Source organism: Nesoenas mayeri (genome assembly GCF_963082525.1).
Source record: "Nesoenas mayeri genome assembly, chromosome: 14".
Lineage (NCBI taxonomy): Eukaryota > Metazoa > Chordata > Aves > Columbiformes > Columbidae > Nesoenas > Nesoenas mayeri.
In genome coordinates, this window is record NC_137556.1 from 11,632,545 (window position 1) to 11,655,823 (window position 23,279).

General features: G+C 39.2%; 1 protein-coding gene across 1 annotated transcript; it reads left to right on the plus strand.

The window, feature by feature from the left end:
* Nucleotides 1-1,111: 1,111 nt before the first annotated feature.
* Nucleotides 1,112-19,094, plus strand: ADRA1B (adrenoceptor alpha 1B; the record flags this gene model as incomplete). The annotated part of the gene is made up of 2 exons (XM_080353482.1): nt 1,112-2,075; nt 18,532-19,094. Exons 1-2 carry the CDS (start codon nt 1,115-1,117, stop codon nt 19,092-19,094), a joined length of 1,524 nt encoding a protein of 507 aa, XP_080209608.1. The 5' UTR covers nt 1,112-1,114.
* Between the last annotated feature and the right edge of the window lie 4,185 nt (nt 19,095-23,279).

Genomic DNA, 23,279 nt, shown 5'->3' on the forward strand with positions numbered 1-23,279 from the left:
AGTACCTTGAAAAGACTACTACATACTTTCCATTGCCTTCAGTTCAGCTGTAGGGGTGTACAGCTCTGTCAGGGCTGGATTCACAAGGCACATGTGCTTGGAAAAGTTATCTAGATAGAAAAGAGGAGACGAAGCCTGGTACATAGGAGCATAGAAAAAACAAAAATATCTCAATAGAGAGTTTTATTTTGATAACCTGTTACTTTTCATTATTAACAGCAAGTTTACAATTAGAAACAGACTATTCCATGTGTGTTTTTATGCCATCACTAAATACTGAACCCATGAATAAACTAGGGATTTTTGGAACCTACCTACTTGTCCTTAGAAGGTGGGAGGTGATTAGTTCTCTAAATTGGCATGTGATTCACTTTGATTACAAAATAAAGGCAAAGGGCGCTCGATCATTTTGTACTGAAATTGCTTTTTACACCACATTCCACCGAGTGCGTTTTTTTCCCAGATAATAAAACCGGGGCTTTTTAAAGGTTTTCAATCCAGATTTATGTGGCAAATGCTTTAATTGAGATTGATATATTTCATTTGTTTAGCTTTCAGACCCTGATACGGGAGTTTATTAATAACTTGGACTGCATTGCCCTCTAGCGCCGCGCCGGGCCGGCCGCCGTGATGTCACCGGCACAGGCAGCGAGCGCAGGCAGCGCTCGGGCAGAGCTGCCTCCGCGCTGACAAACGCTGCTTGGGGACGCGTGTCACCGCAGCTAGACAGGGGCGTCCTTCCAACAGAACCACCAGTGCGCAAGGGAAACCACTAAACCTCTCTTCTCTTTCAGGAACGTCATGATCAAAACAGCTGCTTTCAAGCTCCAGCCAAGACTTCTGCCTGCTAATTTCTGTTTAAACGAGTTTGTATGAGAAATTAAGCAAGTTCGAACAGCGTATGTTTTCTGACAGCCTTCAGAGGACTTCACGCTGTGCAAGTTTTACATGCTCGTAGCTGACAGCTTGCTGGGGAGATGAGTTCTCGATCTAAAACCGTCTGGTGCTTTGCAGCAACTTCTTGGGTAGAGAGATAACTTCCAGCTGAACTCAAACCACCTGCGCTTTGTGCAAGGGATCCAACCATAACTTGATATGGAGGCTGATTTTTAAGATGAATACCTACCTTGGCGATAAATCCAATTCATCAATACCTGGATATTTGAAACTGTCTGCACTAAATAATGGCAATCTTTCTGCAAACAGCTCCAATGAGACAGCAAGCAATCTGGATTCACCTGCCTTGGATATCAGTAGGGCGATAATTGTGGGGCTTATCCTAGGTGCCTTTATACTCTTTGCTATTATAGGTAATATCCTGGTAATTCTCTCTGTTGCTTGCAATAGACATTTAAGAATCCCTACAAACTACTTCATCATTAACCTCGCAATAGCAGATTTGTTGCTGAGTTTTACTGTCCTTCCATTCTCTGCTACACTGGAAGTCCTTGGCTACTGGGTTTTGGGGAGGATATTTTGCGATATCTGGGCAGCAGTTGATGTGCTATGCTGTACAGCTTCTATTTTAAGTCTATGTGCAATTTCTATAGATAGATATATAGGGGTACGTTATTCTCTCCAGTATCCAACTTTGGTAACAAGAAGAAGGGCAATTTTAGCTCTCCTAGGTGTATGGGTCCTTTCCATGGTGATTTCTATTGGGCCTCTTTTGGGCTGGAAAGAACCAGCACCCAAGGATGATAAAGAGTGCCGTATCACTGAAGAACCATTCTACGCTTTGTTTTCTTCCTTGGGGTCATTTTACATTCCTTTAATCGTCATCCTCGTGATGTACTGTCGCGTCTACATAGTGGCAAAAAGGACTACGAAAAACCTGGAAGCTGGGGTTATGAAAGGGATGTCTAACTCCAAGGAGCTGACTTTACGGATTCATTACAAGAACATTCATGAGGACACATTAAACAGCACCAAATCCAAGGGCCACAATCCCAGGAACTCCTTAGCCTTCAAACTTTTAAAATTCTCTAGAGAAAAGAAGGCAGCCAAGACACTGGGAATTGTGGTTGGCATGTTCATCTTGTGCTGGCTACCTTTCTTCATTGTTCTGCCACTAGGTAAGTTGGTAATCAAGGGATTGCGAGGGGAGGGGGAGGAAGCAGGTTAGTTGTTTACTACAAAACTATCCTAGAGAAAAATCAGATGAATGGGAAGTAGATATCATTTTGAGAACTGCAGTGAACAGATGAAGGGAAGTGAAAGTAATGCACTCTGATGCTGGCTTTTACAGACTTATGCTGAAACTTTGTGAAGTGTGCAGCCTGCAGAAAGTCTGCTCATCTCGTAGTCCTTCTCAGTGATGGGGCACATGTCAAATCAGGGAACAATATCTTCAGAGTTTATATATTAAATCGCCCTTTATGTTCTTTGTTTGAATTGAATTAGGTTTCAGAAACATTTTTATAGGATGCTTTAACAAAAATCCTAACTAATAACTCAGAAAGAGTTTCAGCACTGAAATGTTCTTGTTTTAAACTACTGTTAGCTGTCCAAACTATAATCCAGCAGGTCTCCTGGCATTATTAGGTGTCTTAAATGGAAATGAACCTGATCTAATGATGAGGTGCAAAACTCTCCTGAGCTTTGGGAAGCTGAAAAAGTTCTAGTTCTCAGTTCATACATCACTGATCAAATCCCAAAGGCAAACACACAAATCCCACTGATACTCATAGAAAGGTTCTCATTGGTTTCACTAGGTCTTAGTTCAGGCATTTCGGAAGATTGCCATGCGAGCTTTTGGCAGCCACTTTGTTCACTTTCAACTCTGAAATATTACTGAAGCGTTTGATGTAGCCTTAACACATTGCCATGTGTTTCCAAGTCCTTGTGAAATTTGCTCGTATTGTCTTTAATACTGGCACTATTTCTGAAGTGGAATATCTCAAGACACTGGATTACAAAGCCCTCAAAAATATCTGTCCAAAATTAATTTCTCTGAGACACAGACAATCTGGCAGCCTAAATATGGGAAGATGTGAAAAAAAGAAAAAGGAAAAAAAGCCTTTATTAATGTTCTGTATTAGTGTTTACTTAGTTACCCCACCAAAACATTTCTAATTGAGTGGTAAGCGAATATTTTTAGAGACTGTTGCAGAAAACTAAACTGAGTTGAGCAACTTGATCCTAGTGAAGTCTTGTAAAATTATAGTATCAGTGAATGTGTAATATAATTTAGACTGGAGTCTCTACTGCAAGACAAGTACTTAAGATATTGCAGGGAAATGTTATAATCTCTAGTTTATTGTATCATAAACTTAAAAATATTTATGCTTCACAACCAGCATAAAACTAATGTTAATGATGCGAAAAATTCTAAACAGAAGGAAAATTGTGAGTTCCCTTTGGCTACTGAAGTTTAAGTCCTTGTGCTGGGTCTGGAAGAAAGTTTATAACAGAGCAAGTTTCCAACTATTGCAAAAATACATAGCTGTAGATAGAAATAATTTTCACCACATGGTACAAGTAGCAGTACTAGATATGTAGCCAGTAGGTCATGATCCTCTGATTGCCTCCTTGATTTTGAATTATTGAAGGAACTTTGAAGGAAAAAGGCAAATGGGAATGCAGTAGGGCATATTCTTAGCTAGCAGAAGCCAGTATAGCTACTGATGCTGTTCAGTGAACACAGATGCAGACCAGTCCATTAAAATCATTATGGTCACAGCGCAGAAGCAATGTAAGAAACAATTAAGTTTCTTGAAAGAGTGACAGTTTTCCTTTTGAGAGGTTATTTCAAAACGCCTGGTCTTTCCTGCCAGGTTTAATGAGTCATTGCTTAAGACACATGAGTGGAGAATTTATTGCTTGTCACAAAACGATTTTATCTCTCATATCAATTGTGTCCAAGGCATCAGAGGGGTGACGGGCTGAGAGCCTCTACCACAGCACACTGTGTGCTGCAGAGCTGCTGGGGGGCTGAAGGGCTAAACCCTTGGCTGGGGGCTCTGACTCAACACAGACCAAGGGCCCCTAAGCCCCAGCACGCTCACCCCAGCGCTGTGAGCTCTTGGTGCCCCACAGGGCTGAGGTTCAGAAAGAGTTGCCGTTGTGGCAGCTTGAAGAGGGAAAAATCAGCATCTTGGCATTGCAATATAGACTGCTGGCCCTCCTGTTCTCTGTCTAGAAACCCTTTCAGGGGATCAACTCAGCTGACAAACTTTAGTCTAAGAAAGGGTGGAAAAACGGTACACGTAGTGTCCAACGCAGTATCCAAATGCATTTAAACAATAGGTGCTTTCTCTTTGCTGACTAGGAATAGGGCTGGGTTTGTTCCTCATCCCTGATCTTTTTTAATTTATTCAGCACACTCCAGAACCTTGTGCTTTTCATCTCTGTGTAGCAGTGCAAAGTTAATTAGTGATGTTAGGCATGACTAAAGCATTGCTCAGTAAAACAGGCGGGGAAAAGATCTTTTCCTGACATGCATTATGCAGCCGTTCCTAACTGGAGGAGAGAGTAGAGCAGTGGAGAAATATATCTTAAGGAGCTTGCTGTGTGCTGCATTCTTCATACCAGAAATCTTTTACTTTGTGTCTTGAAGTCACAAAATTAAATTAAACACTATTAAGAACCCTTACAAAATGCTCACAATGGTATTAAATCAATTCTGGTGGTCAGCAAACCAAAGAATCCAAAAGGTACTGATGATTTACAAAACCCTCCACAGGTGCTCTGGGCTGCTTTAATCACAACCCACCCGCTCATCAGTGCAGGACTGCAAACTACAATACGTTGTCTGCTACTGAGTCCGGACTAGAAACGAACCTTCACTATACTGGAAGGACAGGCTTCTTCCTTGGAATGTGTTTTTCATGCCTTATATTTGCACCATTAACTCAAACCCCTAAAATCATGTCTTAACAAATCTGCTTGTATGTAGAGGAGTTTCCCTCACGTTAAGGGTGTTCTCAGCTCCTCTACTAGATTCACAGATGAAATTATAATTCTCCCGCTCTGACATTTCAATATATTCTGCAGCCACCCATTTTGATATCCCAGACAAAGGATTATTGCATCAGGTGGCAGACACATACTGGGAATTGATGTGGTTCTGAAAGCAGGGATATTGCTTGAATAAATATTCCACAACAAAGGAAAATAAATATTATCAACATTTACAGACTGTTTTTCACTGAATTTGCATGGAAATCTCTCTGACAGAGCTGTGTATACAGCTATGGGGAGGAATCACAGCACTGACATTATGATGTACTGAGCATCATGAAACGATCAGCATGAAGAATGACCCATAATCTCTTTTTGTAGGACTGAACTGTGCTGCATTTAGTGTTAAGTACCTGGTGATGCAGCAAAACTGGTATCAAAAAGAATCATGTGAGAAATTTGTTTTTATTCCTGCAGCTACCAGATATTCTTTCCACATAGCAAGAGCTATAGAATGTCCTTGTTGCGCACATTCCTAAATGCTCTATGGCTTTGTAAACAGTTGTCTTGACACTCAAAATTATTTGTGGTGCAGCATAAAAAATAAAATGATGACATATGTGTCTTTAAGACAACTTCTTGTGCCATAAATTCAGTGACTCAGCTTTGAAGAGTAAATATCTTGGTTCTTTAAAACAAATGTTTCTTTTCTTCCCCCCATATAAATCCTTTCTTAGGCATCAGGACTGTGTTAAGTATGTATTGCTGAAAAACACTGATTAAAATAATTATTTTTATCTAAAGACTAGAGCCCTGCAGGAATAAAGTAACACTCATTAAAACTCCTTCTTTAAAAAAAGGAATATCCAATTTTATGCCAATACATTTATTAAAACAAATAAACCAAAATGAAGGATCATATGTTTCCCCGTGGCTACTAGGTAAAAGTTTAGTCTCATTCCTGTTAATTGAGATATCAGAGTGAGCTTGCCAGTCTTCTCCCAGACACACACACACACACAACCCCCAGCAAAGGGACAATTCATCACATCCAGTACTTTACCCAAAGCATAGTAACCTCTCCAGCCTCCTGCTTAACTGCAGAGATCAGCAGAGCATTATTGACCTCTCAGTCAGACCCAAACTCCCCCTGCTCCCGCAAAACCTGTGATCTTGTCCACTGAAGTCAGAAACAAAATCCTTGTAACTCAAATGCCAGGGGGGTAAGGTCCCCAGAGCTTCATAAAGAAGATACAACTGTTTTGACTATCCTTACATGCTAACCTTGTGAAACCTTTCTATGAAATAATAAAAAAGAACATAAAAATATTCTGCATGTTACAGGTCAGCCAATACAAAATTATTCCTAAAATAAAATGTTATTCAAGTACAGGATGTAGATTTATGTTACATCAGGCCAACCTCTGCATCTCTGCACCAAGAATACTAAATTAGGCCACTTAGTTTCCCATGGGAAACACTTCAGGGCATTACATCCAGTGCTGTCAATGCTACTGGGTTCTGCTTTCTGCAAGGTTTTAGGCCTGGTTTGTCTTCAGTCTCATTTTGGTCTTGCCCCCTCTTCCCCTCTCTAACTAGCCTAGCTCTCTAGATTGGATGCCCTCAAGTTAATAGTTATATGGAATTTGGACAAATTAATGATATATGTGGCAATCTGACCCTCTGCCCACTGGCAGATCAATTTCTGGTGCAATGTTCAATTGCACAGATGAGCAGGAACCTGCTTCTCCTATTTTCTAGCCAATTCCTGCAAAACTAAACATCATAAGGACATTTCTTGACCAGTACAGCATGTTTTGTCACAAGTGGAGGACTAGATTATTTCATTATGATCAATTTTACTACTAAAATAGCCTCCCTTAAGCCCTGGTTTAAGCCTTTTGGTTTGCAAAGGATGCCAATTATCCGTTACTGACAGACTTATGTTTTTTAGAACAAAGTTATTTGTTATCAAAGCAGATGAAACTGCACAAATTCTGGGGTACTTCCTATGTAGGCTTTTGATTTGCAGGTGAGAGGAACAAAGGGAAATCTTAAAGTGTACAGTCACATAAAAGCAAAACCACAAAGCAATACAGAAAAAAGAAAATACAAAGAAATCAACTCATGGTGACTATTCAACATCAGGGATTGCAGCAAATTCTACCTCAGGTGATCAGAAAGCTCCAAGGAAAGAAAAAAATCAGGGCTGAGCCACTGGGCAGCAATAGGAAATCTCAAAACTATTGAAATCAAAGACAGGAGACAAGTGATAATTTCACAGGAAACACGGCTTTCAGCACCCAGCAAGGCAGTGGGCACAAGGTCATTCTGCCAAAGGCATTTGCAAGTACATGTGCTATTGCTCAGGTTGGTAGTCATGATGAAAGCACTGAGTAAAGTTACACATATGCATATGGTCCTAAAAGCGTTGAGGCCATACCTCAAGATCTCAGCCGTATGTTCTTTAGTGTAGCTCTCTGTGAAATACAGACATGAACAAAAAGTTATGAGTTTTTTAATATCTTCACTGAAGTCCTCCTCCATTGCAAGATTTTGAGCTATTTTGGTGTGCTTTAAAGTGATAACTAGAAACGGAAAAGCAATTACTATCAGTTTCTATGTAATAAGAGAGAAAAAATATAATGGAAGTTCATATAAGATCTTTGTATCTGCGTTATTCAATTCCATACTAGAGCCCTGTTATTTCCTGACGATGTCCAAGACAGATTGCTTCACTTATAAGTCAGAAGTGAGACAGGGAGAAAAACACACCAAAGCATGCCCAGTAATAGAAGATATTTAAGTAAAATAAATTAAATGTCAGCAGACTTAGATTAACTTTTCTAGACTCCCTTCATCAGCTAATCCTTTGCAAAACAAGCATAAGCTTGGCCAATATTATTTCTAGTTAGCAAGTTGCAACAGTCTGTAACTCTTTTGGACAAAATAATAACAATAATATCGTGTTTCTGTCCCTGTCTACTGTCAGTTTTAGAGTACCAAACAAGATTCTTACTAAAATTGATCTTGATTTCCCCATATTTATGTGAGGGTAACACAATTTAAACACAAGTGAATTCTCTCCGTGGTATAACTCATCATAGCTTTTCTGGACTGAGAGGTGGTAGACTAGGATATATACAAGGATATGTAAAGTTTGTGCCAAAATGTGCTTGGTGGAATTTTTCTGTATCTCATTTATTTTCCATATCTTGTATCTCCATATTTTGTTATTCAAGATTTACTTGGAATTTTTGCTAATACGACAACTATGGATGAGGCATAAAAAACCTTAATCCTGTTGCTTTTCGTTGTTGGTTTTGTTCCTTTTTGAACTACAGATTTCCACATTTTTCCTTTTTTTTTTTTTTTAATTCCTGGGCTGGGCAAATAAACTCCTAATTGTTTTCTTCTATTGCTTCTCTAAATAGCAACTTGCAAATGGTCTGTTGTAATACAAGTTTTTTAAAATAATTTTCAATTCTCAATGCTTTAAGCATCAACCCCAGGTTTTGTATGGTGCTGTAGGAAGCACAGTCATGGACTGCAGACAAGAGCAAGATCTCTGGAAATGATAGATTATCTCTTAACTTCTGGCTATCAGAGACAATCTTACCATGCCAGGAGTGCCAATGTTAGTAGTTCCGTGGTTAAATACACAGTCACTGTTCCTTAAGAAGGCAGCTACTCTGCTTTACAGTTGCTCAAGAAGGTGTAACAACTCTGGGTTTTAGTAAAAGGATCTGATCTCCATCTGTACTACAACTACCATTAGCAAAGCTTCAGGGGAGGTAAAGTCCTGGTTTTATTTTGAACATTCTAGATAAGTCTCTCTTTCTAGAGCCGTTAAAAGGCTCTGAAATTTGAGCCATTGTGAATACAGTTCAAGAAGGTCTCATAGAAGTGATCTGTTCATCTGAAATATGAGGCACCCTTAATCAGAGGTAAATGGTGTGGATTATAAGAAATGGCGGATTTAAATTAGGATAAGGAAATAAAAACTATAGCCTTTCTCAGCCTACAAGACAGCAAGGAAAATGTTTTGCTAAGGCTTTGTTCTTATTCTTAAATCTATCCATAGAGGGAAGCACTCTTTATGGTCAGATTCTGCAATTTGTATGTCTGCTGCTTTCATTTGTTTGTTTAAGAATTTGTCGAAACAGGATCAGGGCTTAGATTGGTAGGAGTTACTGAGTTTAGTCAGTATCACTAATATATTAGTTAGCAGACCTTTATTTCTGTGTTTGAATCAGATGGAGAAATGAGTATAAATTTTAACGTTCTCAGGCCAGTTAGGGGAGATTTCTCTGCCTTCCTTCACTCAACTGGAAAACAGAGAAATTAAAGACTCAGGGGGTGAGGACTGGTTGAATGAGACCTTCACCACCCCTCACAAGTGTTTGCTCACTGTACAGCCAGAAGACTCCAGCAAAGAGTATCCTGCAACTGCTATAGGTAGTCAGTTCTAGTACATAGATTCCTCACAACCAGGACACTTTTCTTATTGGTGGCCTAGAACCTTGGACATATACATAACGTGCCTATTAATACAATGAAGAATGAGAACAGCTGTACTTGCAGCAGTATCATATTTGTATTTCTATTTCTCCCACATTATTTTCTGCAATATCATCATCTAGTCAGTTATTCCTTATTTGATATTTCTCCTTCCTCAACAGCAAAGTGCTCTCCCCAACACACACACATGTTACCCACAAACAGGGGAGTGCTGTTCTGCGCCATGTTGGTTACTGCACAGTTACTGTGATCCCCAGGGTGTCGTCAGCCCTGGCACCACTGGGATACGCACCCCAAGGTATCCCACAAAGACATCAACATGCTCAAAAATCATAATCAAACACTAGCCATCATTACTTGGTTGTAGTAGTAGTAACTTAACCATCTTTCATTTCATTCTCTTTATTTAATATTATACTCTTGATTTTGGATGTTCTTCCTATTTCTTGAGATCTTTTTTCACAGCTATCCTGACGCTCCTCTTCAGAAGGCTTGCAGTTCCTCCCAGCTTGGTCAACTCTTAATTTTATAACCATACTCTCTATTTCATCCTCTACTGTTTGTAAACTGTGGGTTTTTTTCCTGTATTAAATAAGTCCAGGGGAATGTAAACAAACACTGAATGCTGGAAGAAAAGAAATCAGGAGCTTTACAAATCCAATTAGCTTTAAAACCTTGGCACGCTGACTTGGCTAAGCATGTGGTAAAAGGGACCGCAGAAAGCTTAAATAAAAGACAAACATGTCCTTTCCACATTCTCTACATTCATACTCATAACTACTCTGGTCACGGGCAGCTTGTTACTTTTACAGGGGGAATTTTACTAGCTGTGCACATGTAGCGTTTGAGCGTCCTCTGTTCATTAGGAGGTGGTGCAGCTCCCGGCACTCTGGGCTGCAGCAGGAACCAGAGTGGGAGCCGCAGGGGAAGCGGAGGCTCCCGGCCCGGCCAGCGCAGCCGCCTGTTACAGTACAAATTCAACCAAGTCACTCTTCATAGCATGGCTGAGTTCCATCAGAAAACAAATTTCTTGCAAAACAATGCTCATTTTTGCAAAAGTTGTCTTCTTGAGGCAGGGTTTGATGCTGTTGAAGGTTCCTGGTTTTCATGTTTCTGAACTCATTTGTTATAATTTTGTGGTTTGCAATGCTTTTCATCACTACAGTGATTTTTAAAGCATTGGCATTTTCTTGTGTGAAATGCTGAAAAGTTGTTTTAACTCTGGTCAGAATGACTTATATCTGCACCAGAACAGAATAATTCCTCCGAATAAAGGAGGATATGTTTGCCTTCCAAGGATATCTTAACTACTTAAATTTGAGCAGACCCTGTAACAAAACTTCCAAATACTTATTACCGAATGTCTAACTATTTCTACTTTATGGTATTCAAACAAGATGGTGATTTTCTCTCCAGAATACCTCCACTCAGAGTTTCAAAGTTTGAAACACTTCATTTTCTACTTGTTACGAATAAAGACAATTAGTTTCAAATTTTATGGCTTCTCTTTAACCTTAAGACACGGACAGAAACCTGTGCAGTGAAGCCCTCTTTCTATCCCATTATAGTTTCACGATATATTTATTGTAGCTAGTTTGTTATTACTGGTATATCAAGTGACACTCAGCAAAGTACTTAAACAACTACAAACCATTTTGTTTCAACAAAAACAAATGATGTATTTGTTCCAGTAAAGAGGAACATACACTCACACCATGTTGGCTCTCACCTAAGCAAAGCTGGATTTAGAAGACTTTAAAATATGACTTTTTGTAACAGGCAGAAAACACAGCACCTGACAACTCCAAATGCATCCATAGACTTTTTCTCCTTATATCCAGGAAATTCATGGTACTCTTGCCCAACTTTTTTCTAACCTAAGTATCACATACTTGATTCTGAACAGAACCGATGATTCTATAAGTAATTTAAATACTCAGTTCATATTGAATACACAGCTTATTAAAATCTAATTAATAGAAAGTCAATTACCACAACATAAGGTGATTAGAAAAGAGATTAACAGTTGGAGTTTAAAAGTACATAAGACATAAGGAGAGTAGAAAGAAATATTTAAAAGTTAAGAGGAAGAAAGCAAATAAGCAACTGGAGAGTGAACCTGCCTGGACAGAAAAAGAAAAAGCAGAGCTATTAAAGAGAAGGCGGACAGTAAAGGATAATGTGGCTAATTTTAGATTAAAAAATCATTAATTATTTAAAATTTTCCTCCCACTGGGTACAAACAATAAATATATGGCATCCTTGAAAATATACAAACAGAGAATACCCTCTCCGATGAAGATGACTCATACAAACATTAACATAGGATGCAAAATTATTCAAATGCCCCTATCAGATGCAAGCTGCAGCATATTGGGCTCTGTAACAGGAATGGAGCCAGTAAAGAAGCAATTAAGCCCTTTTACTTAACATTAATTAGACCGTGTCTGGGTACTGCATCCTGGCAGAGGAAGGCAACAGTAAACTGCAGTGAGCCCAGTGGAGGCAACTAAAATGATCACAAGGCTGCAGCACGTTGTGAGGGGAGAGCGTGAAGGAATGGGGCTTCTTCAGCCTGGAGAAGGGAAGGCTTCAGGGGACCTGATGCAGTGCTGACCCTGCTTTGAGGAGGAGGATGGACACAAGACCCTGTAACATCCCTTCCCACTGCAATAATTCCGTAATTCTGTTAATTCTTGGCTTTCAGTCCCATCAGGTATAAATATATATATGTACTTTGCATGAAGGATGAAGGGAGGAAGTATAACTACACAGTGGAACCCAGTGATATGTTATAAATGGCTGTCATCACAAACAACTGTTGGTCACTTATACGCATTCGTTTATTTTACTCTGTGTGGTTGGAAGCAGCACATAGAGCACAATGGCACAGAGATATCAAAGGTAATTTCAAAAGTTTTAGCTCACAAACATTATCGTACATGTTATTTTTCAGCTGTAAGCTCCGGCTAATCACTATGGTATCTGATCACCTGTATACGCACACAACTAGAGTAGCGAGTTTTCTCCATTCTCCTGGAAGCAGTTTGGGGGGTTTTGTCTGGTTGGTTGGTTGCATTGGCAGGTCTGATTTTGATGTCGAGTTCTTTCTTCCACAACGTGGAAACTCAAACATGTCCTGAGCATTACACTATTGTCAAGACGCCTGCCAACTATTACATTAAGGATCCTTAAATAGAAGGTCTTAACTTTCCCATCCTCTTTTCTGTATGAATATAGCAGTCAGTGGTGAGAGGTAGCAAAGGAGCAGATATTTAGATGGAAGAAAAATAAGAGAGCGGGAAAGAATATAGGTAGTGAGTGTGTGTCTGTGTGTGTGCGTGCATGTGTTTCTCCTCTGCAGAGGGCTACATCAAAACCTCCTTCAGTGAAGAGTTTTCCTTAATTAATAGTATCAGGATTAAAGCAGTCCAGATTTTCCTGCTGCTCACCCTGCTATTTTAAGGACTCTTCCAAAGTCCCCTGAAGTCCTTATGAGCCTGTACAAAAGCTTTGAAAGACTCCCACTGACATCAGTGGACTCTGAATTTTAATGTCTCAGTGATGTGCTGTCCAGATATTCCACAGAATAAGTGAAGACAATTAATATGGCAAATTGTTTCCCACGATGTTCCCTAATTTCACTGAGCATGCTTTACTTAGTTTCTATGTAATAAAGCATTCATTACAAACAAACAGTGAGACCCTAAATAAAATAAGTTTTTACTAAATAAAATACTTCTTAATTCATTTTTATGGTATTTGCTGTTGTTCAGTGTGTTTCCAAACTGAATAGCTCCAACAAGTCCGTGAGCACAGTCAAAAACCATCAAAACTGATAAAGCTGATTGAGTTTCTGAAACATTTCCTGTTCTCCATTTGTGGTGGACACACGCTTTGCAAAAACTTCATTGGTATCATAGGTAAGGTTGCAGTGCTATGCCTAATAAATCACAGGGTTTAGTGCAGAACAGTAAAAGAGAAAATACGCATTCTCTTAGAGTGAGGCTGTTAAACATGAGGCATCAGGAAAGTGATCAGTTTGAGTACAGAAGTCACTCTGGCTACCCCATCACAAATAAATCACTGAGAAGATAATCATACGCAACATTTTCCAGCCATTTTGAAAAGTAATCTAAATCAGTACAGGGAAATATTTAATCTGTTTATCAGACTGTGATGGGAAAGTAGTTGGAGATTAGGGGAGGAAATATTAGTCTGATGTTTAGAGAGTGGATCTAGTAGGCTTAGCTTTATCAATTAATCTAGGTACCAAAACAGCCTACAGTTGTTTGCTCCTGACAGGTTAATTATGAGGTAAAGCATGCGTGTAGCTAAATAAAAAGTATTGTTAATTCCAATAACAAAGTAGGGGAAAAGGTAATATTAAAGATATACAAGCTAATAAAAATATTTTTTGTGTCTTTATAAGGTGAAAGGCAGTGAAGCTTTGCATAATAGACACCAAATTAAACTATATTTAGAAGTACATGGCATGTATAGCAACAGCCATCTCAACCACCTCCTGGATAAGAATAAGCTTTTCTTCTCTCTCTGTAGAGAGTGAGGAGGGACTGTACACAAAAACTCAGAAACTTTCCAAAACCCTGAAGAGAATAAGTGCCCAACTAAGTATATGCCTCAGGACACTCCATTTTTCTAACAGTTAATCCTCAACCTAAATTATGGATATATTTACCAAAGGGATTTAAGACTACAGTGTCAGTGGGATTCCAGTACTGCAAATGTAACACTCTTTGGGCTGCCAAAACTTAAGCCATAAGGTTTTCCTAATGAACACAGTTATATTCCGCAGAGTTAGCCTGAGAAAGTAGGACTAGAAGAGATCTGAAGAGGTCATTCAGGGCATGCTTCAACCCAAAGGCTGGATCAGCTATACATAAATCAGTAGACGTGCATCTACCCTGTTTCTAAGAGCCTCCAGGGTTGGATTTTTACACCCTTCTTAGGCAGCATGTTCCAGAATTTTCCTGTCTTGAAAGGCAGATCGCGTTTCCCAATCCATAATCTCAGTTTGTCTTGCTGTAATTCAAATCAGTGTGCTTCATATATCTGCCACAGTGGACATGGAAAACAACTTAGTTTCCTCCTTCTTTGCATGTTATTTTTATGTTTTTTAAGACAAATTGTCACGTCTCTCCTCAGTCACCATGAAGAAAGTTGTACTAAAAAGCTACTATATTTCAGAGCATCTGTAGCGTTTGGTGGTGGAGGATCCCTTCACTAGCCAGGGATCCCTTCACTGCTGGAGTTGTGCTATGATCATGTAGTCATTGCATTTAGCCTCTGCAGGGCCAGCAATGTACCTGATCATGTACAGTTTCTGTTAATCTCAGGAAATATTCTTGAATTCTGCTTTTTCTTGGCTGGTGGTGAAGGCAGCAGGACCCCTGGAACACACTATTGAATGCACTGTACTACCCACTGTGAGTTCTAGCAGTTGAGTTGTGCCAGGTCTCATGGCTCTATTCCTGGTGAAAACATCCTTACTGGTAAAAATGATTTAGCACATTATGCTGATTGCTTTTACCTTCCCCCAGCTCTCCGCTGGTAAAAACAGGAGGATGGCACAAAATCAGGATGACTGACAGGCGAAAAGTGCTATCTGAGAGCAAATGAGTCCTGCTCTCATATATGAACTTACTCTCACGGGGTCTGCAGTAACCTCTGTTATTGCCAGGGTCTTCTTGGAATAATTGTCTACCACCTGATTTTTGAAAAAAAATAGGAAGCAATAGCACATTATACCATAGACAAAATTCATAGATGAAATCCATCTCCCTTCAGAGCGGGTGCATATATATATATGTATACATAGAATGAAGGGTAGGAGTTAAGAAGAATTCTATCCAGTTTTAATACATCAGTCTGAAATAAAAGCAATTAACACATCAGTCTGCAAATAATGTCTTATTTATCAAATTAATATACCTTGTTCAGAAAACCATACTTCCCTGCCTTCTTGTGAAAATGTAATCTACTAGTTTATGTATAATTTAAGAGCTAAGCAACACTTGCCTTGTGCTGTGTGCGGAACACGAAAGAGTGGAGAATGAAGTAACGTTTAATGATCAGTGTTTTTACTAACCCCTTATACTTGGATTTCTTAGTTTCAAATCTTTTCTACTACTGTTAACTAAATACTGATCTTTCTTTTTAAATGACACTACCACATAGCTTTCTGAACTGATCTATCTCCAGATCTTTTGTTAATGACTCAGCTAGGGTCATGACAGTTTTTAACTTATTGATTTGGGCTCAGTGATTTTTCTGGAATCAGGCCTGAACACAAGGTGCCTCTGTCAGTCAGGGTTGCTCTTTTGTGTTACTGCCCTTTAATATAAAAGAGGTTTGAAAATTCTTGTTGCAGCTGCCAAAAATGGTCTGCTGTCATTTTTTTCAAATGGCATTTGAAAAATACTTTATCATGAAAGATAGACATAAGCTCCTTACCTTTTTTTTCTTAAGGAACACATATTACGTGAAGTAGTTTACAAAGATTTGGCATTTTTCAGCACACAGCTTTTTACCTTTATCCCTACTTGGTCTCTTAGTCTTTGTTGTATGTAGTTACATTTGCTTCATGTGATACAGATTATACAATCACAAGTCATTTAACTGCATTGGTTCCCAGTTTTCTATTGCTTAGTTCATTTTATTTGTCCTTAGGGAATTTCACCATTTTTTCTGTAACTCCCTTAATATTTTTTATTTTATTTTATTGAAAACTATACCATAGCATTTACTCTTTCCATATTTAAGCTGCCTAGAAATATTTAATGTGGTAGAGGAATGTTCTGTAGATTTTCAGTTATTACAGTATAAGGGAAAGGCAAATCAAATGACCTGGAAAAATTCAACACTGCTCATTCAGCATCCACACATAAGAAAAAATGGGAGCTCTTTAGCCACTTCGCAAGCCTTACTAGACTTTAAGAACTAAAACTCATGTATATTTTAAAGGAGTTCCAGAAAACAATTTAAGAATTTTATCAGTATGAGCTCCAAAAAGTTCCTTATTGTATATAATAATGCTTTGTACTTGTTTTGCAAATCACAAAGCCTCTCTTTTCCTTAAACTGAATGGAAAATATTAGCAATTATTATTTACAGAATGAATCCTGAAAAGGTTTGCTACTGTGTATGAGGGAGGGTTTGGAGCATCCTCCTCATCTTGCCTGCACTTACAAACTTAGATCAATTTTCCCAAAGCTTCATAAGAATTTGACACCTATTTACCGGCTTATTCCATAAAAATCACATTAACTGTTGCTGAATCTTTCATGAAAGAGTACGGAACACTCACAGGATGGAGTTTTAAGTGTTTGCATTGATTTATCAGTTGGAAATTAGTCAAACACAATTCACGGTTTCTCTGATGTTAGACCTACTCCATACTCCCTGCAGTATCAGTCAGGACAGATGTAGGACCTCCAACAGTTGATCAAACCCTGCAAATGACCATCAGCAACAAAGCAATAAGGGACATGGGTTCAACTTACAAGAGTCTTGCACATGGAATGTAAGTCAGTGAAGTACAGGAGTCAGGAAAGCAATACTATGAAGCTTGCAACTTAACACATCCATTTTAACCTTAATGGTTAGCATGTCACTTAGCTCTGAGGCTCTGGCTGGCACCATCCCAAAACACTGCCAGGGAAAATAATCTATTATTTCAGATTCCCAGGATTTTCCCTGACTCCTATTGCCCAAGTGAGGGGGAGGAAGAGTGTCTTCAGACAGCTGATGCCATCTTAGCATCTTATTTTCTCTTCTGAGCCAGCTCAGGGAGTAGTTGACGCATTGAGGAGGGCAGTGCATGTGTGAGGAATGACACATGCCTCCTTTTGGCTTTCTTGTGAGCTAAGGAGACTCGAACACCCGTAGTCAGCACCAGGCCAGCACTGTCTTTGAGATAAACAGCTGTATCTGCCATGGCATGTAAGAGCTATTTACCCAAGGAGCCAGGAAGAGCTTTTGCATAGTTTTGAGGCCCGAGCCATGGCCTTGACATTGCTTTGAGATGGGAAATATGCCTAGAATCATATCCCTCCCCACTAAGGCATCTCGACTGTCACAACTGACTCAGCTGCTTTCACAGCCCAGGGAATTCTGAAACCACTCCAGTGTAAAAGGTCACTCTTCTCAGATGTGACGTTCAGGCTTGAGTATCACCTTCCATTTGAAATAGTCTTGAAATCTAAATCCAGTTCTTGACATAAGAATTGTCTCCTGAATCCCCACTCTTCGATTACTTCAGCCAGACCCAAAGGCGTTTTCCCAGCTGGATGACTGCTGAATGCCTGTTTTGCTTTAAAAACGCCATACATTCTTTTATAAAGCCCCATTTGCTAAATTTAGCTGATCAATTGCCTGTTTTTATTACTAGCAGTACATGAAATTTATTTCCTAGTGTGAGTTTTTCATTTGGGCAGCCTCTTTATGGAAATTATTTGGTTCTGGACGGAAGAGGAAGTATTCATAAAATAACCTCTTTGTTTGGGTTACAACATTTTTGTGAATGCCTGGGATATGCAAAGTATCACAACTAACTTCAGGTTTCAAGAGGTTTGTACTATCACAATAATCTAGATAAATCAAGTGAAGTTTAGGAGCTTTCAGAGAATGTATTAGAATGTACGAGATACATCTGAACACGTTCCTTCTGAGAAGTGTGGGAACAGTTAGATCTTTTTCTTCAACAATGACATATGAGAGCTCTTTGAAGAAGGCACAACCTTATTCCATATGTGCATTGTGCAGCAGCTTCAACAATGGAGGTTTGATCTTTCATTGGGATCAATAAATGTTAGTGCAACAGGTGTGTATATATAAATACCAGAACCTCTTTTTATTTTTCAATTCTACGTTGATTATGTGATCCTTCAGCTTTCAGATGGTGGAAAGTATTTTCATATTAGCTTTAAAAATAACATTTTATTACCAAATGACTAAAAATGAAAGTAATGTGCATTAAAGATTTTTAATAAACAGATTCTAACAGTGATCTGATGGGACATTTACCCTTCCTAAAGGCAGGTAAACCAATTATCTCAGATATTGTCTCTGCTTGTTTATTCCGGACAGGATCTCTGTTTTCAGCTCTGAAGCCCCCTGAAACGATCTTCAAGGTGATTTTTTGGCTTGGCTACTTTAACAGCTGCTTGAATCCAATCATCTACCCTTGCTCAAGCAAAGAGTTCAAGAGGGCTTTTATACAGATCCTAAAATGCCAGTGCCACCGTCGAAAGCAGTTGGGGTGGTGGGCCTACAGCTACAGAAACTGGAATCGGTGCTCCTTTGAACACCCTAGAAAGGACTCTCTGGAAGACAGCGGGAGTTTCCTAAGTGGCAGCCAGAGGACATTATCTTCTGCATCTCCCAGCCCCGGCTACCTGAGCAAAATCACTCACCCACATATGGAGATGTGCACATTCCAGGAATGGAAAAGCTCCAGCTCTTTCCTGAGCCCCTTACAGGAAGGCAGCAGGCAAAAGGACCCATGCCACTTCTTCACCTTCAATCTCTTAACAGAGCGCAATGGGCACGTTCCTGCTGGCAGCCAAGCTTCCAGCAATGAGGACCACGAGGCCATCTGTGACACACTGAACAACAAAACTGACCGCAGAGCAGACATGATGCTGGAATGAACAGATTCTGAACAGTCTGTTCTCTTTGTACACAAACTCGTTTGATGTTTAGCCCAGGTGAAGAAACAGACCTTTGCACAGTTTCTCAGTATAGCTCTAGAAGGAAGCCAGCGATGAACAGGTAGATTTATGTGACAAGAGTGGCACAGGGTAGGGGCTCACCATAGCCCCAGTCAGTTGCCAGAGAGGCTACTGAACCAAGAATGGAATGCAGGGAAAGTGCCACATAAACCCAGGGAAGTGCACATTCAATTATTTAGCTGTCATGGAAGTGCTGTGGAACAGCCGAACACATATGTATATAGAAAGAATGTATAAATATGGGGGTGGGCAAGGGAAATGTGTATGAATGTGTGTGTGTACATGTGTGCTAGCCGCATGTATGGATGGCTGAGAGTGGAAGTGAGCAATGCAGTGTTGTTTGTATCTCTGCAGGGTACCAGTTGCCGCTGATTTTGCCTGTAAATTCTTACTGTTGTTGTACTTCAACTGTACATTAGCACTTTAAAAATGGAAAAAAATGTCAAAGATTAAAGTAATTTCGCAACAATTTAAACTCCTGCACCTATTACTGTAGGACTGGAATTCAGCCAAGTTCCCTCATCACAGTATTTGCTTCAAAATAAAACACTCATAGTGGTTAATTTTACCATTGTAACTCCTAGGATGCTCTTGAAACTCTCTGAAGTTGCTTGCCTTCCATGATTCGCTTATCACCAACATATGTAACTCCTCTATTCTTCACCATGTTCTTTTTTCAAAGTGTGAAAATACCAGCAATGATGAGAGCTCACAATCTACATTTCAGCACATTAGTAAGTGTCCTGGAAACATACAGGCTACCAGAGGATCTGACTTCTAAAAGCAACACTCATGAATCACTCCAAATACCTCATAAACAGTGTCGTGGACACAGCACAAAAGAGCACTGACCGCTGGAGGTCCAAACCCAGCCTTAGGACAAATAAGCTGAGCCCCTGGTTCCTCCAGCAGACTTTGAAAATAATACTGCACATTTAGAGGCCTTTACTTTGCCACTTAGATAAGAAGAGAAAGAATCAAAACAATGGAGTATTGTAAGTTTCACTGTCATCAATATTTTTCAGCTCAATAATTCAGTACAGAATTCCTGATAATATCTTCTAGGACATTTTAAGTCATGTTTGGAAGTTTGTTTCAACTCTTGCAATTAAGCATCAATCATGAAACAAATGACTGATTTTTTACATGAAGTGGTACAAACCATGAAAATTAGTATTTACTGCTTCCTCCAACCAAGCCTTCCCTTATAAGGAACTTTAGTGACATATTTTTAAAGCTTGAAACTGAGAATGAACCATAAACAGATGTACTAAAATCACTTTGGGACAATTTAACAATGCTAGGTCCCAAGGGAGAGCCATTTCCTTTTGTTCCCTTAAATGTATATTCTCCCATTAAGTTGACAGGGATGGATATGGCTTGTGGCGAGATGAAATATCCCTCAGCTCAGTGAGCAATGATAGGAAAGTCATGTTCCAAGGTCTTCCCGTGGTCACGTTATAGTAAGAACCACATAAGTATATTTTAAGTCTTATCCTAACTGAAGTTATGGTCAATCTCCTATTTTAATAATCCCATTCTGATTGTGGGGAGGGTTGTAATTTCCTCTTAAAAGGACAATGTATATAAAATTTAAACGTATTATAAACCAGATAAACAAACTCTTGTTGCTCATATATTGAGGTTGCCATAAAGAATATTCTACCTAGCTGTGATATAACAGTATGAAACTATCCTCTTTGGGCTTCTAAATGGCAGAGAACCACATTTCTAACCTATTGCTATAATTTTTGGAAGGAATCTATAGTAGTCTGTCGAATACTTTTGGGTTTTGTGAAGCTTCTTCAAAATTACTGCTAATTGAAAATGAATTTGTTAAATCTAACCACCTGAGAGCACACATCAGCTAAATTTTGAGTCACACATGACTTGTATAGTGTAAATCCAAGTGATGTTATCCATAATTGAGAATTTCTAAATGATACTGCAGAGTTTCAGAATAAGTATAATTCCATTATTCTAAAGCCTTTAACTATGTAGCTCTCAGAGACTGACTATTCTTTTAATTAATTTCTAGTCCTAACAAAGGCTGTGTCATCTCTTGATTATAATTTAAACTCCTTACACAACAACATGATTCTCTAATTGCCAATGAAATCCCATACTGAAGTGACCTCTGAGCACTTACCATCATGTAATGTTACAAAAACTGCAAGGAGATTTCCCTTACTGCTTTTTTTAAATCTATAAAAAGAGAATTTCAGCCATCTTAGTACTGAAAAAACAGCTTTCTCAAAACACTGTAATTGATCACAAGGAGAAGATATGCATTAATGTCATGCTAGTCCAGGCCATTTAAAATATCCAGTGCCTCTAATGTTATGAATCATGTACCAAAATCCTTAGAGAGCCAAAGACCCTAAGACACATAAGCCGTTAAGAGTGAAGGAGCGAAGGCATTCCACAGGCAGACAGTGATATTTTTCCCCAAGAGTTACATTTCTCTTCCATAAGTTTGAGCTGGGAAGGCTGCTGGACTCTCCAGGGACAGCAACACGGACTCATGCACCCCTGCTAACTTGCTCTCCCTCACAGACACCCACAGCGCTGCTGCTCTTCCCGTGTATTACCTCATATGGGAGGTACATTTGAACTACCTGCAAAACACACGTGGCTTAAGAGCCGCAGGATCTCTACCCTGTAGTGCTTCCCTTCCTCAAGCCCAAGTCCTGCAAGTATGTTAAGGGCAACCTCCCTGGGGAAACAGCCAGGTTATGCTGCCTTGCCAAGAAAACAGGAAAGCAAGAGCAGCTCTGCTTCAGGATTTCTGGTACTAGGGAAAAGAAGAAGGGGGAAAATGTTCATTCACCATGTTGAAGTTGGAAATAACCACAGGAAATCAAAACAAATATACTCTGCCATTTCTAAGACAGACATTTACATCAGGTCTATTTTTCTTAGCATATTCTTTAGGCCACATCCTAAGGGATTACCTCATACAATCCCTAGAATCAGACAGATGAAGGAATGACAAACTGTAGGCTCCAGCATAACAACCAGGGATAACAGAAAGAAGTGAGAATAAGTTCTAGTAATACCTGATATTAATATATACTTCAGAAATCACTTTAACAAACTGTGTCTCATTCTTAATCACTACCCAATTAAATTTTAAGACTAGAAACCCTAGAACTCGTAACTGTAACAAATATAAGATGGAAGCATTCCTAATATTTCTCCAAAATACATTTCTCTTCTCCAAGCTTTTTTCCAGGTTATGCATATATCTTGCCATGCCAGGCTCTCCATAGCCATACAGGATATTACATGACTTCCCAAAACTGAATAGATGGTTTCTCCTCTCAGCTTTTTGCCTCATGAATTCCTATTTTTGTAGGGTCCCATACAGCCTGTTCTCATACTAAGCAACACTGTACCAGTGGAGACCCATCCATGCAAATATGCTAAACTATGTAAGACTTCAAAAGAGTCATGTCACATCTGCTCATAATCACTCAGCAACACCTACTCATCTTCTGCCACAACTTCAATTAAGTTACAGGCAATAAAACTGATTGTAAAAATGGAAAAAAAGAAAATACATGGATCTGAAGGAGGGACCACAAAGATTACAGAGGAGAAAGTCTGATAAAATATGAAACCTTTGCAAGGCCACCTGACTTTTCTAGAACTAATCTACTCTAAATGTCTTTATTTTTACCAGTGGAATATTCTATGACCCCAGCCAGGCAAAGCCAGCCCAAATGAAGACATACAAATCATCCTCTTCCCTTTGTTAGTCCTTCATTTGTTGCAATGTTTTCCTTTAAAGGAAAAACTATTTGGGTCAGGGCATCATCATCAAACCTTGTGGAACAAGCCCATATTAGCCCATTTTTTAGTACAGTCAAAATTAATTTGACAAGCAGAACATCCACAATGTAACGAAAAGGCAATTGGCACACAATGGTGGTCTATCAGATGCAACTATACTCCATCATGCATATTTTTATGCATATTAACAGACCTTTCAATGAACCCATTTTGTGGGCAAATAGATCTGCCTCCAAAGAGGAGTTGCTGCCATTTAGCACAGAAGGTGTTCACAAAACATTGTGAATTTTTCCAGGTTAAGCTACCATG